Genomic DNA, 16,037 nt, shown 5'->3' with positions numbered 1-16,037 from the left:
AGAACAAAAGACTGTCATTCCAAGCCCAAGAATTCTTAGTCATTTTGCAGTTGCTTTAGTATTTTTGTCAGCCAAACACATGATAGACTTCATTTATTGGAGGAATTTAGTAAGGTACTATGTACCAAACAACAGTGTTTTTAAAAATTGAATATTTTCCTAGGGGCGCCTGGATGGCTCAGTCAGTTAAGCATCTGATTCCCAGTTTCAGCTCAGGTCATGATCTCATGGTTTATGAGACCAAGCCCCACATGGGACTCAAGGCTGAGAGACTGGAGCCTGCTTAGGATATTCTCTCTCTCTCTCTCTCTCTCTCTCTCTCTCTCTCCCCCTCCCTCCCTCCCTCTCTCTCTCTCAAAATAAACTTTAAAAAAGTAAAAATTAAAATAAATAAAAATTAAATTTATTGCTATTTGATGTGTTAAGTAATTCTATATATTTTTAGACCATATATTTTTACAGTCTAAATAACTAATTGCTTTCTCTGGGTATTATATTATCTCAAGACATGTGGACAGGAAAAAAATCTAGAGAAATATATCTTCAGTGTATACTGAATGGTATCCTTACTACCATATATCTAAGAAAAACATTAAATGAAAATACCTAAACAGAAAATTCTCCAAAAAACTAAGTGATATGAAAAATATTGACTCTCAATAGTGATTAAAGAAATGTTAATTACATCAGTGAGACAGCATTTTCCACCATCAAGTTAGTAGCAATAAGTAACAATTTCCAGTGTTGCCCAGGATATAGTTCACATTCTTTGACCTAAGATTTCTGCTGCAAGTAATGTATCTTCAATAAGAAACTCAGACAATGTTTTATGTTATTATAACATTTGTACATTACAAACAATGAAAAACCTCAGCACCCCAAATTAAATATACTCATTCATTCAAGAAGCATTTATTAAGCATTTACTGTCTCAAGCCCTGTTTGAAACGCCAGGGATAAAGTAGCTTATTTTCAAAGAGAAAGAGAGAGGAAGGGAAGAAGCAACTGGCTTGTCTTGATGGAGCTTGCAACTTATTGGTGGGGGGGGGGGTCATAAAAACAAAACAAAAAAATAATTAGAATATATATTATAATGGATGCTGGAAAGTGCTGTGGAGAAAAATGAAAGCACAAAATGAGGATAGAAAGGAGGAGGTGGCTATTTTTAACAGGAGTCCCGAGAAAGCCCTACTGAGAAGATGACAAGTGAGTAGAAACCTGAAGCACATGAGGGAGAAAAGCCAAATAGCTGAATGAAGGAAGTTGCAAGCAGAGCAAAGCAGAGGTCCTGAGAAAAGAGCTCACATAACACATTCTAGAAAGAGCAAGGAGACTGGAGAGGCTGAAGCAGAATTAAGAATGGAGAGAGTCCTATGAAACAGGCTTTCTCAAGCGTCGTTAGAGGCTTAATGGGAAGTTGGACCACACTGCGTCCTATAAGCCACCAGCTTTGGTTCTGAATGAAGCCTTCAAAGAGCTATGAGTTGTAGAATAACACTTTTTTGGACTTATGTTTTAATGTGATCTCTTAAGTGCTCTGTTGAGATTAAACTAAAGGAGATCTAGATGGGAAGTTATAATCCAGCCAAGAGATGATGGTGGTGTGGCCCAGAAGGTGAAAAGTTCTGACGCTAACTATATTGAAGCAGGACAACAGAGTTTGCTGACAGACTGGATATAGGAAGTAGGAGAAAAAGAAGTCTGTGGAGACTCTAAAGTTTTAGGCCTGAGCCACCAGAAGGGAGTTCTCATTAGAGGAAATGGGGAAAGAGTAGGTTTGGAGCAGTTTCAGGAGCTCAGGTTCAAATGTGTCAGGTTGGAGTTCAACTATCCAAGTGGAGACACCAAGGCTGTGCAAGCTGGGAATCCAGGGAAAGGTCCAGTGAGGAGAGATGTAAATCTGAGAGCTGTCCACGTGTAGATAGTATTTAAAGCTAAGAAACCAGATGATACCACCAAGAGTGTGAGGATGACCAAAAAAAAAAAAAAGATAGGAGGGCCAAGGATTAAGCCTGGAAAGCCCCAGTGTAAGGAAATCAGGGAGATGAGACAGAACCAGTAATGACTGAAGAATCACAGTGTAGAGAGACGCCAAGACAGTGAGGTGTGCCTGAAGCCAAGTAAAAGTTTTAGTGGTGACAGAGCAACCAAGTCCAGGGCTTCTGACAAGGCAGGGAAAGGTGAGGAACAACAGCTGGATTTAGCAAAGAAAAGATCATCGTTCACCTAGACAAGAGCATATGCGGTGAAATGGTGAAGTAAATGACTTACAAGTAAACAAAGGTAGACATTCAAATGATGCAATATTTTGCAATATATTACATATTAAGATATTTATAACTATTATGGAAATATTTACAAAGAAGTGTTAGTGGCATTGTAAAATGGTTATAACAAGAGAGGAAAAGACACAAGACAAGCTCGCTTGTGGTTTTGAAAAGAAAAAGAAAAAAAGAAAGAAAATGTGCAAGTGGAAATGTGCTAAAACATTAATACCAGATATCCCCAAGTGGAAGAACTACAGCTGACTTTTTTTATACTTTATTTTCTAAAGTTTTCACAACACACAACCTCAATAATTAGAAAAATACCCCTAGGGGCGCCTGGGTGCCTCAATTGGTTAAGTGCCCAACTTCGGCTCAGATCATGATCTCGCACTTCCTGAGTTTGAACTCCACATCAGGCCCTGTGCTGACATCTCAGAGCTTGGAGCTTGCTTCAGATTGTGTGTGTGTGTGTGTGTGTGTGTGTGTGTGTGTGTGTGTGTGTGTGTGTGTCTGCCCCTCCACCACTCATACTCTGTCCCTAAAAAATAAATATTAAAAATTTAAACATGAAAAAAAGAATACCCCTATAAAATACTTTTGTAAGTTAACAAATTTCTTATCCACCTCCTAGCCCTTTCATACTTCAATCCATCCCTTCAGAAACACTGTTTTTAACTTCAACGTGCATAATAACTGCTATCTGGATTGCATTAAAATTTACAAAGCATTTTCAAATTCATTAGATTCTCCCAGTAACTCTAATGTAGATAAGGCAGGAGTTACTATATTCATTTTCAGACAAAGAAAGACTCAAAGAGAATGATTTGCACATGGTCACATAAAACGGTGACCGAGTACAAATTTGAATATTGATTGCCCACCTTTGATACTACATCTACTCTAACAAGAAGACACTTTGCAGTTAGAGCAAAGTATACACAACACTCTCCTCCTCTTAAGTAGCAAACATTGGAAAACATTAACCAAAAAGGCTGACCATACTTTCTTTATATTACCATGTTTATCTATTCCAATGTCTATTTCAGAGAGAAACACTCATTAATTCCCATGTTTCCGTCTTCCCTTAGGCCTTAGGCTCCTAGAGAGGGATGACAAGGTCCTCTGCATCCTGTATTAGCAGCAGCATCCTGCCTAGTACCTGGTGTACAGAAGATAACAGAGAAATGCTTTCTGATACACTTCAGGCTAATGGGAGGAGCTCACGCCCCACTGGATGTGATTATTGCAGGAGTTTCTAAAATGCCCTGCAGAAACAGCAATCAGCTTGAGTTATAGCTGAAGGAGTTTTAACGATGAAACAGATCCCTGGGTTTAAGGCAGTAAACTGTACTCCTCCCCTTATAACTAGGACAGTTCAGGGTATAACATAACCCTGGAGAGCTGGCTGTAACAAAGATTGCTGGGCCACAACCCCAGGGCTTCTGATTTAGCAGGCTGTGTGCAAGGCCCAAGAACTTGCATTTCTTGCAAGTTTCCAGGTAATGTTAACACTACTAGTCCTATGATCCCACTTTGAGAACCACTGACCTAGAGAAAAGACCTATAAAAGTGAAGATGTGAATAAGCAATAAATAGTATCCTGAACTCCAGAGCTATAAACTGAGTTGAGAATAGACTTCAATATATTCTGATCACTGGGTTTTTATTTCAGTGTCTTAAATCTGGTACAAATGAGAAAAGATGTCAATTAAGATTAAATGTACTATAAAGATCAATTTATTTTTATAATTTAAAAAGTGGAAGCCACCCACACTACTTTACTTTCAAGGCAGTGATCAGTGCTGCCAGAAAAGAGGACCTACATCTTACTCATCTTTAAAACCCCTAAAGTGTCTTCAACGTAAAGATATTTAATCACTGTCTGTTGAAAAAGATGATGAAATCCTGCCCTCAATGAGCATATCATGTACTTGGGGGAGTGGGGGAGGATGTTCCGAGCCTCTGGTAAAGCATATGACCTTTGCATGACTTAGAAAATAATGTCTCTTCTGGACTATAAATTGGGAAAAGGTATTCCTTCCTGCAGATGGACGCCGACCTGTGCCAGGCCAGCTGGCTGGCCACATGCACACAGGACAGATTCTAGCTCTTACTTGCCCCCCTAGCTGGGTGCCCTTCTTCAGGGCACAACTCACCCAACCGTACAGGATGGTCCTGTGCGTGCAAAACATTTGTAGAACAGCATACACATGCCCGAGAGTAAACAATGGGCTGTGACTAGAATTCAGAGAAAAGATCCTTTGTCTTTAGCAGTTAAAGGGTTGAGGTGTTAAAGAAGGATACAGGAATTAATCCTGGCCGGGCGGCTTCCTTTGTCTGAGATGTTCTATCGTCACCAAGCACAACCTTCATCCAGCAAACCCCTACCCTTCCTTTAGGACTGGGCTTAAACGTCCTTTCCTCGGGAATCCCCTGACCCTGGACTAGAAGAGCTATACACCCGTCCTGCACACAGCAAATCACACCACGATGGTAAACATGATTCTATGATGGGCTATGTTGTTTCGATTCTGCCCTCACAAGATTATAAAGCTCAGTGTGGGCAGGGCCATATGCATGGTGCGCCATTTCACCACCACCAGTAGCTGGTAGTTAAGTACACAATAAATATGGGTTTAATATTGAAATATTACAGGTAGCTTAGATTAAGAAATGCAAAAAGGGACAAGAAATATCCATGGTTTCTTCAATGGGGAGGAAAAGGCAACCCAAATTTGGCTGGTGTTTTCTGACAATAAAGAAGAAGATCCAAGGCACTTCTGAAGAATGCACTATGATAGGAAAATGTGCCACTCTATACTATGCTCTGCTATTTCCATCCCTTGTGCTAAAATATGACACTTCACAGAACTGTCAACTCTTAGTTTTACATTGTAAATATTGATGGTGTGAAGACTTGTTCGCATTTGCCTAAAACATGAGAAACGGTTCTCAGCGGAAGGACTTGAAATGGAAAATTCACCTCCACAAGCCTCGCAGAAAAGATTATCTCAACTGCTTGAAAACAGAGGCTGGGCCCTAACCTCTTTCCGGGCAGTGTGACTTTAGAATCTCTGACACCCTCCCCCACAGCTCATGACCTTCAGAGACCACCTGCTCAAAGTTTCTCAACTGTTGCCATCCGAATCTGAAACAGAAGATATGGCCATTTGCAATTCTCCTGATTTATGCAGATGTGGAAGACCCAATCTCTTACCTAATCTACAAATGCTGTATAATAAAGTTCTGCTCTATCACCCCTGCCTCGCCTCTCAGTTGATACTCAAGCTATCCCCACCGTTCCACAGGAGCCACTCTGGCATTGAGTACCAACAACCTGATGGTCAGATTCAATATTCTATTTAATCCTCATCTTACTGGAGTTTCTTTGGGCAACTGACACCACAACCACCCCTTTCCTCTTCCAAGGCTTTTCTCACCTTCCTCACACTCTGTACAGTCCATTTCCCTTACAGTAGCATTACTTACATGTCTCCTTTGCGGATGCCTTGATTTCTACCGCCTTTAATGTTAGTAAAACCTTACCTTTCATCCTCTTTGTTCCCACTCTCTGGACGAGCATCCAATCCAGCAGTTTCAACCATGTCTTTTGTTCAAGTTCAAGTGAACTTGAACAGACCCCTGAGCAACAAGGCCTGATAACCAACTGCCTAACGACCAACTCTACTTAAAGTCAACCTCTCCAGAACCAAGGTCCTCAGCTTGTCTTCCTCACTTTCATTCTCAAGGAGGTTAGAGGCACCATCTTCTCCTCAAGCCAGGACCTTTCATTCCCTCACCCTCCACATCCACTTACTGAAAATTCTACCTTCTCCCAGCACACCCGCTGTGCCATCTTCATGGCTGCTTCTTAGCTGAGGTCCATTATCCTTTACCCGGACTATTACAATTGCTCCTAGCAGGTCTTACCCCTTCCTATCTCCTAGCCCTCTAATATGGATTCCATATTGTTGCCAAAGTAGAGCATACTTTATTGCTCCTGATTTTTACATCCTTCTATGGCTCCCCAACACCCACCAAATGAAGACCAGCTTATTAGCATGATATGGAGTACCCTATGATCAAGCTGCTTCTGCTTGCCTCGCAGACTCATCTCTCACTAAACTCTCCAGAGCATGCTGTATTCCAGTTACAAGCTGTTTTGTCTCTCTGCCCTTTTCCAACCTATATTCTACACCAGAGATGTCTTTTCTAGCCCACACTCACATATGATCCTTGTCTGCTTGGCAAATTCCTCTTCATCTTTCAGGTCTCATTCACTTCCTCTACAGGGCGTTTTTATGATCTTTCTCACTAGATGTGACATCCCCTTTCTCCTTTCATGGCACCCAATCACTGCAATTGTTTACATTTCTGTCTCACCCTTACCCAATTAAATTTTTTTTTTTAATTTGTAATTTCACATCATCTGACATGTCGCCTGGCACATAGTATAAGCTCAATAAATGTCTGTGGAATAAAATCTGTTGGCAGGACATCATCATCCTCAAGATTCAGAGACCAGTGGAATCGTATTATGCAGGATTTGAGAGCAGTGAACTAAGAATCAAGCTATTTTCTGATTTAATTTTCAAAATTTAAATAATGCAAACATAATCCACTTACTTCTGTTCTTTTTACTCTCATAACTCTATCTTCTAATACCTTACTCCAATTCTGAGTCATCTGTTGGCCTTTATCATTTTTTCCTCTGGCAGTTCCATTAAGTCCTATTATTCAATGAGTCAAAAATTCCATTCCATTCAATTCTTGGATAAGCCTATCCTCTGAAGAAGCTCTGAAATCTCCCCGTAGACCCTTTCTGAAATATCACAATCTAGGTCTACTAATCCAGCAATAATCAACTCTCACATTTATATAGATTTATTTTTCCTTTAATATATAGTAACTTCATCCTCACAACAGAAATAGGTAGGTCAGTTTTTATTACTGTCATTTTACAAGCAATGAACTCGGGCCAAGAAATCCATAGGATGCTTATCCTTCATAACTTTTCCCCACACACAGGCCTGAGAAATTAATTCTGCACATTCTGATGTCCAGTCTTCATTTTTTCTTTTCTTTAAGCACCATTTACCCAAGTCACATCCTGTTGTCCTCCCTCTGTTGGCACAATGACTTTACGTTTTATTTCTGTCTCCCAACCTATAGCTTTCCTGTCGATACCTGTGCTTCCACTCTACTGATCTGATCACCAGCTGAGTATTCCAAAGTAATCTTTTTTCTCCCTTTTTTGGCTCCATCATCCAATGACTTGACAAAGTAAGTTGTATTTTATGAGTTTCACCCCTGAGTCCAATGCTCTGCAAAAATCTAAGTGAAACTTTATCCATAACCCAGTTGTCTTTTTTTTTTTTTTTTTTTCCTGAACTCCAGCAATTATAACTTGACTAGTCCCAGGACAATTTTCTGTGCTCTTTTTCCTTCCCTTGCTTTCCTCCAAAACCAAGCAAGGAAAATCAGAGTCTACGTAACTCAGTTAATCATGACTACTTTTATAAAAATTCTGATCAATGAGGGTGAAACTCAAACTCCTGGGGGAAAAAAATATCAGGTTTAGAATTACAGATTTTTCCATCATTTTCAACATTCTCTCAGATTATTGAGAGCTGGCCTTTGTTTCCAGCCTCTGACCCCACTCTTACAATCCTCCCCAGCTCACAGTTCTGTTCTAGTGTGTGCCATTCACCTCTGTTTCTTTTTTTTTTTTTTTAAGTTTATTTATTTTAAGAGAGAGAGCATGCGCACACGTGGAAGGGGCAAAGAGAAAGAGAGAGAACCTCAAGCAGGCTACTTACTGTCAGTGCAGAGCCAGATATGGGGCTCAAACTCACAAACCATGGGATCATCACCTGAACCCAAATCAAGAGTCAGTCACTTAACCAACTGAGCCACCCAGGTGCCCCACCTGTTTGTATTACTAAATAGTGGAAAGGGACAAATGGGCAAGACTGAACACAAAATACTTACTTTATGTCTGTGCTCACAGGAGTTTGGCCTACAATTCCACACCTCTACTTCGGAGGACACCTCCCCCCTACCTCCCAGGACAAGCAGACCCTTACCCTCAGAGCCTGAAAAACACCTGCCCTTCTCCCTTTGCTCTCAAAAATAATGTCAGAGAGAAACTGTGATCAATTCTATAAAACTGTCTCAGCTAGTTAGACCAGATGGCCAGGAGCAAATTTAGCCCCTATGATCCTGCTTGGCCCCTCCAAATTCCAAAGCAAGCTCTAACTCCCAGTCAGTCATCTTACAAATGTTGCCAGTCATCGGAAAGAATATAAATGGATCTGTGCATCACCATTTCTAAAAACACAACGAGCCACAGGCAAGCTCAATACAACCCTCCTCTATGAGTCATTTATTCCCACTTTTGGGGGGAAAATTCAAACAAGACCTCAAGGAATTGAGTCACATGCAATTTCTAAAGTTAGTGCAACAAAGAGTAGAATTAATTGAAGAGAAACTTCCTCAACTTTTTGGCACCTTCCTGCCTTTCATTTCAGTATTTCTTTGTTAGGCTGCAGACTCCTATTCTGTTCTTTCTAGGTGTACCTGTGTGGTCCATGTGGTCATCTAAAGGATCAGATGGGACACCTGGGTGGCTCAGTCAGTTAAGCATCTGATTCAGCTCAGGTCATGATCTCGCAGTTTGTGGGTTCGAGCCCCACGTCAGGCTCTGTGCTGTCAGCTTGGAGCCGGGAGCCCACTTGAGATTCTGTGTCTCTCTCTGCCCCTTCTCTGCTTGTTCTCTGTCTCTCTCTCTCAAAAATAAACATTAAAAAAAAATGTAAAGGATCAGTCTAGTTGTAGTGACCAAAAAGCATCACTCCATTGGCCATGTCTTTCACCCTGAAGGTTCAAGTAGATTCCTCATTACTAAGAATTAGTGTTACAAGACTTCTTATTTCAGAAAAAAGAAGTATGTTGTGTATATTGAGGCCGGGGGCTGGAGGTAAGGCTTTAGGTTTGTCCTGTTATAACTGTTCAACCGGAGGATATCCAAGAAGCAGCTTCCCATGGAAACGTGGAGGAATGGATCATTCCCAAGTGATAGGTAAAGTTGGAGAACACAGATTACACTACTAATTATATTGATAAACTCTGAAGTTAAACACAGCTGTTTGTTGAGCACTTGCCCTGATTTCCCCAATTGCAATGCTCTGCGTGCTCCCACACGTGCCTTTGATCTGATTCTCTCTCATTTCGGTCTGTCCTGGGACTTGTACTATGGGAGAGGAAGATGAAAATCCAAGGAAGATGGATGAGGTCCAGAACACAAATACTCTACAGTTCAAGCCTGGGTAAAATTCAGAAGTTACAGCATTCACACACAAAGGAACTGTGTCTGGCCATTCTTCCCAGAGGGGCTATGGGCTAACCTATTTTTGCTACAAAAATTAAAATGACCCATCACCCTGATTCCTAACAATCTTCCTAAAAACAGTATTCAATCCTCATATCCTGCCCAATGTAATCACTCAAAGTAGGTCAGAAATGTTGCTTCCTTCCCCTCATTGATTTTCATTAAGAGGATGGACTTTCTGGAACACTAAAAGGAAAGATAAACACCCAATACAACTACCAACGACACCCCCTGTAAATTTTTGGCACGTTAAGTCCAGCTCCCCTAAAAGCAGGAGAAAATCTCATCACCCATAATTATTCTTTCTGGCTGTAAATCAACAATAATCTCGAACCACAAAATAAACAGTGGCAATGCTTCATCCAGATGAACACCTCCCAAAAGGAGCATATTCACTCTGTCTTTTCTAATTTTCTAGATCACCAACCCGCCTCTTCTCTAAGTACACACTCTTTTATTCTCCCTAATTCATATCCATATTTTGCCAGAAGGATGCCAAGTGATACCACACACTGGCTTAGCAAGTCCCCAGGGCCTCATTAGGAAGCTGAGCGCGGGCGAGGGGGAAGAAGGGGTTGGTAGAGACCCCACAAGGTCTAGGGGAAGCCAGGGGACTGGAGAACGGGCGAGGAGGGGCGGGGAGCGGGGGGAGCGGGAAACCCTCCTGTGGCAGTATCTGGCTCTCTGCAAGAGCTGTGAAGAGACAGGTCTCCCAAATCCCAGCAGCGGGGCTTCCCCAGTCTCCCCGCCATCCCACTCGCTGAAATCTCTCCCAAGGCCCCAGGTCCTCAAGCCTGGCACTCTGAAGAGGGCGCCGCAAAGTCCTTCAGTGCCCTGAGAACGGGAGCGCGAACGGAAAAAGCATCACCCAAAAGACAGCAAAGCCACACACCCTCTCTCGGCCAGCCTCCCGGGGCGGGCAACTTCATCCCTGCCACAAACCAAAGCCCCTGTCCCCCAAGGAAGGCAGAAGGCGACGGCGGGGAGGGGGACGAACGGGCACCAGCCTCGCCCCTCTCCTCCCGCTGGTCCTCCCCCTCCCCCGCAAACTCCAGGTAAAGGACCAGGTGCGGCTCACCTCCAGGCAAGGAGGAAGCGGGCGGCCGGAGGAGGAGGGCAGGTCCCCAGCCCAGGCCGCCCGGCAGCCGGCGAGCGCCCAGCAGCAAATCCAGGCGGGGCTCCAGGGCGGCGAGAGCCCGCAGCGGGGAGCCCCCGCCCGCCGCCCCCGGCCCCTCCCCCGCGCCGGCCCCGGGGCGAGGAGCCGCATCTCCGTCCCGCTGCGGTCGGCCGGCCGGCAGGAAGGCAGCCTCCCCGGGTGGGGCGCGCTCGGCTCGCCGCGCGCTCGCCCCCTGCCCGTCCGCCCGCTGACAGCTCGGCTGCGCTCGCCGCCGGGCAGCCGGCGCCGGTGCTCCCGTCACGCCGGAGGGAGGGACCGCGGGGCGCGGGCGCGGCGCGGGGGCGGGACGCGGGGCGGAGACGCGGGGGCCTGGGCGCAGGTGGCGCGGGCGGGGGCTGCGGCCCGGCCGAGCGAGTCCAGTCCGGAGGGGGCTGCGCCGCCGCCGGGCCCGCGCCCCGCGACGCCGCGGAGGGCGGGCGAGGTCGGGGCCCCCCTTGGTGTCCCCGGTCCCCGCGGCCCGCCAGGAGGGGCGCTCCAGGGATGGAGCCAGAGTAAAACACTGAACACCAGGATATTGTTTATCCGGCGGCGCCGTTTTAAAACCTCCCAACTGACCCGCATCACACACACTCCCAGATGCGCCCTAGGAACAGCCCTGGGTGAGGATCCAAGCTAGAGGGCGTCAGATCGATTTTTTGGTGATTAGGGTTTGCGTGATATGGCAGGGAGGAAAGGGGAATGAAATATCGATGCAGTTGGTGACTCAGTTTTCTCACCTGCTCAACGAAAACAGTAACCATACCTACCCCCGTAGGGTTGTGAAGAGAATTAAATTAATCGACGTGCATGAAGCACTTAGGGCAGTGCCTGGCAAGCAGTAGGTGCGGTACGGGTTGGTAGTAATAGTGACCACAAGAACAGCTACTCCTCGTGTCATTTCATGGGAACCGTATCACCTTGGGCAAGAAGGCCCTTTCGTTTCTGGAGGAAGCAGTTTTTCCGTAAGTACGATTACTGGGGTGGTCTCCATGTTTTCTTTCATTGAAAACATACTGAACGGGGTAGTGGACACCAACTGGTGCACGAAGTGGGCATGATGCCTTCCTCACTTTGGGGGATCCCAGAGGTTCCTTCTTGGCCTGCAATTCTGTGATTACATGAATTATCCTGTTATTCAACAGGAGCGCCCAAGTTTCTGAAAATTGAGTACCTGGAGAAATGTACCTGGCAGACTCATAAATTGACCTGAATATTTCTGTGACTCCCTAATATTTTTTTTAAATAAACATTTCCACGTGGAATGTGAAGTCTCTCTCTCTCTCTCTCTCTCTCTCTCTCTCTCTCGTCTGGTTGTAATAATAATGCATGTTTATTGTAAACATTTTGGAAAATACTTAAAAGCATCAGGAAGAATGTAAAAATTAGTAGGGATCCCACCAATGAGACATGACACCGGTAATGGTATTAGCATCTGGAAGACGTTTCTTCATGGTCTTTTAACTGCCTGTGTACTACAAAACTAGAATTATAATCTGTAACTTCTATTTTCCCTTAACAAGGTGAATATTTTCTCAAGTCATTGAAGTCTCTGCCAGCACAGCTCCTTTTTTTTTTTTAAGTTTATTTATTTTGAGAGAGAGAGGAGGGGGGAGGGGGAAGGACAAAGAGAGAGGGAGAGAGAGTCCCAAACGTGGGATTGAGAGAGCTCAAACGTGGGGCTCGAACACAGGACCTGTGAGCTCATGACTGAGCTGAAACCAAGAGTCAGATGTCTAACTGACTGAGCCACCCAGGCACCCCTCTGCCAACACAGCTTTAATAGTTGTCTGATAACGTCTGCTCTTTGGAGATACACGATTTTCTATCAGATATTAGGCATTGTTTCTCAAGTATTTGATGTTATAAATAATTCTAGAATGATGGCCACTGGTACATAATCTGTTCACACCTCTACTTTTAATTTCCTATGATGCCTTTCTGCAATTGATGTCATTGGATAGCGTTGTATGTGTATTTTTAGGTTTTGATGACTAGTGCACAAATTCCCAAATTCCAAAAACTTTATATCAGTTGTTTCCAGCAGTTTGAGTATTTCTTTCACATCATTCTAGATTGTAATAAAACTTTAGATATTTACCATTTTGGTAGAAGATGAAAATGCTATCTTATTAGTATTTTAAATGTATTTTTACAATTTGTGACATTAAATAGTTTTTCATATGTATTTTTACTGACTGTATATTTCCTTCTCTTGTCAGTGCACATGAACTTTCCACTGGCACTCTGGCTATTTTTCCATTAAAGTTCCATCTTTTTTATTGGTTTGTAAGCAATCTCTTTTAATTTTTTTTTTTTAATTTTTATTTGAGAGAGAGAGAGAGAGAGCAAGCAGAGGAGGGACAGAGAAAGGAAGAGAGGAAATCCCAAGCAGGGTCCTCACAGTCAACCTCGAGCCCTGTGCAGGGCTCCAACTCGCTAGCTGTGAGATCAGGAACCTGAGCCAAAACCAAGAGCCAAATGCTTAACCAGCTGAGCCACTCAGGCACCCTAGCAATCTTGTAAGTTTTGTGTACCACACCTTGTTTACCACATACGTCACAAATACATTTCTGTGTTTGTAGTCTTTTAATTTTGTTTCAGGTGTCCTTTTTTGCAGAAGATTGTCATTTTTATGTACTCAAATATAATGTTTCTTTTTGTGATTTCTTCTTATGTTTTATCTTTAGAGACACCTGTGCTTCTACAGATCGTGTAAATGATCCTATAATTTCTTATTTAGTTATTTTCTTTTTATATATTTGTTCTTCTTTAATCCATCCAAACTGTGTGAGTCAGATTATATATTTTTTTTATCTGAGCAAGACTTAACAACATGGCTAATGGATAGTTTCTTTCCTTGTAAAAATAAAGATTGTCCTACTTGATGCACATAGGTTACGTGACAATTACAGATTTTCCAGTGAGACATATTATCACTGTCAATAAACAATTTTCTCATTAACAACAAAGTCACAGAAAGAGAAATTTAAAAAACAATACCATTTACAATTGCACCAAAAAGAATAAAATACACAGGTATAAACTTAACTGAGATGGTAAAAGACCTGTACTCTGGAAACTATAAAATATTGATGAAAGCAATTGAAGATGAAACAAGCAAATGGAAAGATACTCCATGCTCATGTGTTGGAAGAATTAACATTGTCAAAATGTCCATATTACACAAAGCAATTTATAGATTCAATGCAATCCCTATCAAAATACAACAGCATTTTTCAGCGAACTAAAGCAAATTTGTATGGAACCATAAAAGACCCCAAAAGACAAAGAAATCATGAGAAAGAAGAACAAAACTGGAGGTATCACAATTCCAGATTTCAAAATATACTACAAAGCTGTAGTAATCAAATCAGTATGGTATTGGCACAAAAATGGACACAAAGATCAATGATCAGGTCAGAATAGAGACTCCACAGAAATAAATCTACATTTATATGGTCAATTAATCTATGACAAGGGAGGCAAGAATATAAAATGGGGAAAAGACAGCCTTTGCAATAAATAATGCTGGGGAAAGTGGACAGCTGCATGTAAAAGAATGAAACTGAGCTACTTTCTAATACTATACATAAAAATAAACTCCAAATGGATTAAAGACCTGAACGTGAGACCTGCAACCATAAAAATCCTAAAAGAGAACACTGACAGTAACTTCTCCAACATTAGCCATAGCAATATTTTCTAGATTTTAGGAAATCTAAAAAACAAAGGAAACATTAAGGAAACAAAAGCAAACATCAACTATTGGAACTGCATCAAAATAAAAAGCTTTTACACAGTAAAGGAAACCATCAAGAAAACAAAAAATCTTACTGAATGGGAGAAGATATTTGCAAGCAACATATCTGATAAAGGGTTAATATCCAAAATATATAAAGAACTTATAGGGGCGCCTGGGTGGCTCAGTCGGTTAAGCGTCCGACTTCGGCTCAGGTCATGATCTCGTGGTTTGTGGGTTCGAGCCCCGCATCAGGCTCTGTGCTAACAGCTCAGAGCCTGGAGCCTGCTTCAGATTCTGTGTCTCACTCTCTCTCTGCCCCTCCCCTGCTCACGCTCTGTCTCTCTCCATCTCAAAAATAAATAAAACATTTAAAAAAAAAGAACTTTACAACTCAACACCAAAAAACCAAACAATTAAAAAATGAGCAGAGAACCTGAATAGATGTTTTTCCGAAGAAACACACAGATGGCCAACAGACACATGATAAGATGCTCAACATCACTCATCATCAAGAAAATGCAAATCAAAAGCACACCTGTTAGATTGGCTAAAATCAAAAAGACAAGAAACAAAAAGTGTCGGCAAGGATTCGGAGAAAAAGGAAGGAGCGCTACACCGTTGGAACAATGTAAACTGGTACAACCACTGTGGAAAATAGTTTGAAGTTTCCTCAAAAAATTTAAAAAAAAATAGAACTACCCTACAAGCCAATAATCGCACTACTGGGTATTTACCCAAAATTGTGAAAACACTAATTTGAAAAGATATACGTACCTCTATTTTTATTGCAGCACTATTTACAATAGCCAAGACATTTATAATAGCCAAGCAACCTAAGTGTGCACCAATAGACAAATGGATAGAAAACCTGTAGAATTATATATGCACATATATAAACAAATAATTATATATATATTTATAATATAATTATATATATAAAAGAATAAATTACATAGCCATAAAAAATGATGAGATCTGTACCATTTGAGGCAACATGGGTGGATCTAGAGAGTATTATGCTAAGTAAAATAAGTCAGACTGAGAAAGACACATACCATATGATTACACTCATAAATGGAATCTAAAAAAAATGAATAAACAAACAAAGAGCAGAATCAGAAATATAAATACAGAGAATTGAAGGTTGCCAGAAGGGAGGAGGGAGGAGGTTGAGCAAATGGGAGAAGAGGAGAGGGAGATACAGGCCTCCAGTTATGGAATGAGTAAGTCATGGGAATAAAAAGCAGAGGAAAACAAATAGTCAGTGATATTGTAATAGTGATGTAATGGGACAGGTGGTAGATACACTTGTGGTGAGCACAACATAATGTATAAACTTATCAAATCATTAAGTTCTACACTTGAAACTAATGTAACATTGATGTAACATTGTATGTCAACTATATAATAATAATAATAATAATAATAATAATAATAATGTTTTTCATAGCAGTCTTACCTGTAGAAAAGATCTTGACTTTA

At 42.0% G+C, this 16,037-nt stretch overlaps 1 protein-coding gene across 2 annotated transcripts in view; it reads right to left on the bottom strand.

Annotated features, from left to right (window-relative positions):
- ELAPOR2 (endosome-lysosome associated apoptosis and autophagy regulator family member 2) overlaps window positions 1-11,038 on the bottom strand; it is a 180,680-nt gene extending 169,642 nt beyond the window's left edge. For both annotated transcript variants that reach the window (XM_027071781.2, XM_053218527.1), the window contains exon 1: window positions 10,736-11,038. In XM_027071781.2, coding sequence (XP_026927582.2) covers window positions 10,736-10,924 — 189 coding nt within the window. In that variant the 5' untranslated portion in view covers window positions 10,925-11,038. The remainder of the gene's footprint in view (window positions 1-10,735) is intronic.
- Window positions 11,039-16,037: the final 4,999 nt, after the last annotated feature.

The sequence above is a fragment of the Acinonyx jubatus genome, chromosome A2, assembly GCF_027475565.1.
Source record: "Acinonyx jubatus isolate Ajub_Pintada_27869175 chromosome A2, VMU_Ajub_asm_v1.0, whole genome shotgun sequence".
NCBI lineage: Eukaryota > Metazoa > Chordata > Mammalia > Carnivora > Felidae > Acinonyx > Acinonyx jubatus.
The sequence above is the reverse complement of the archived record's forward strand: the minus strand, read 5'-3'. Positions and strand labels throughout refer to the sequence as shown.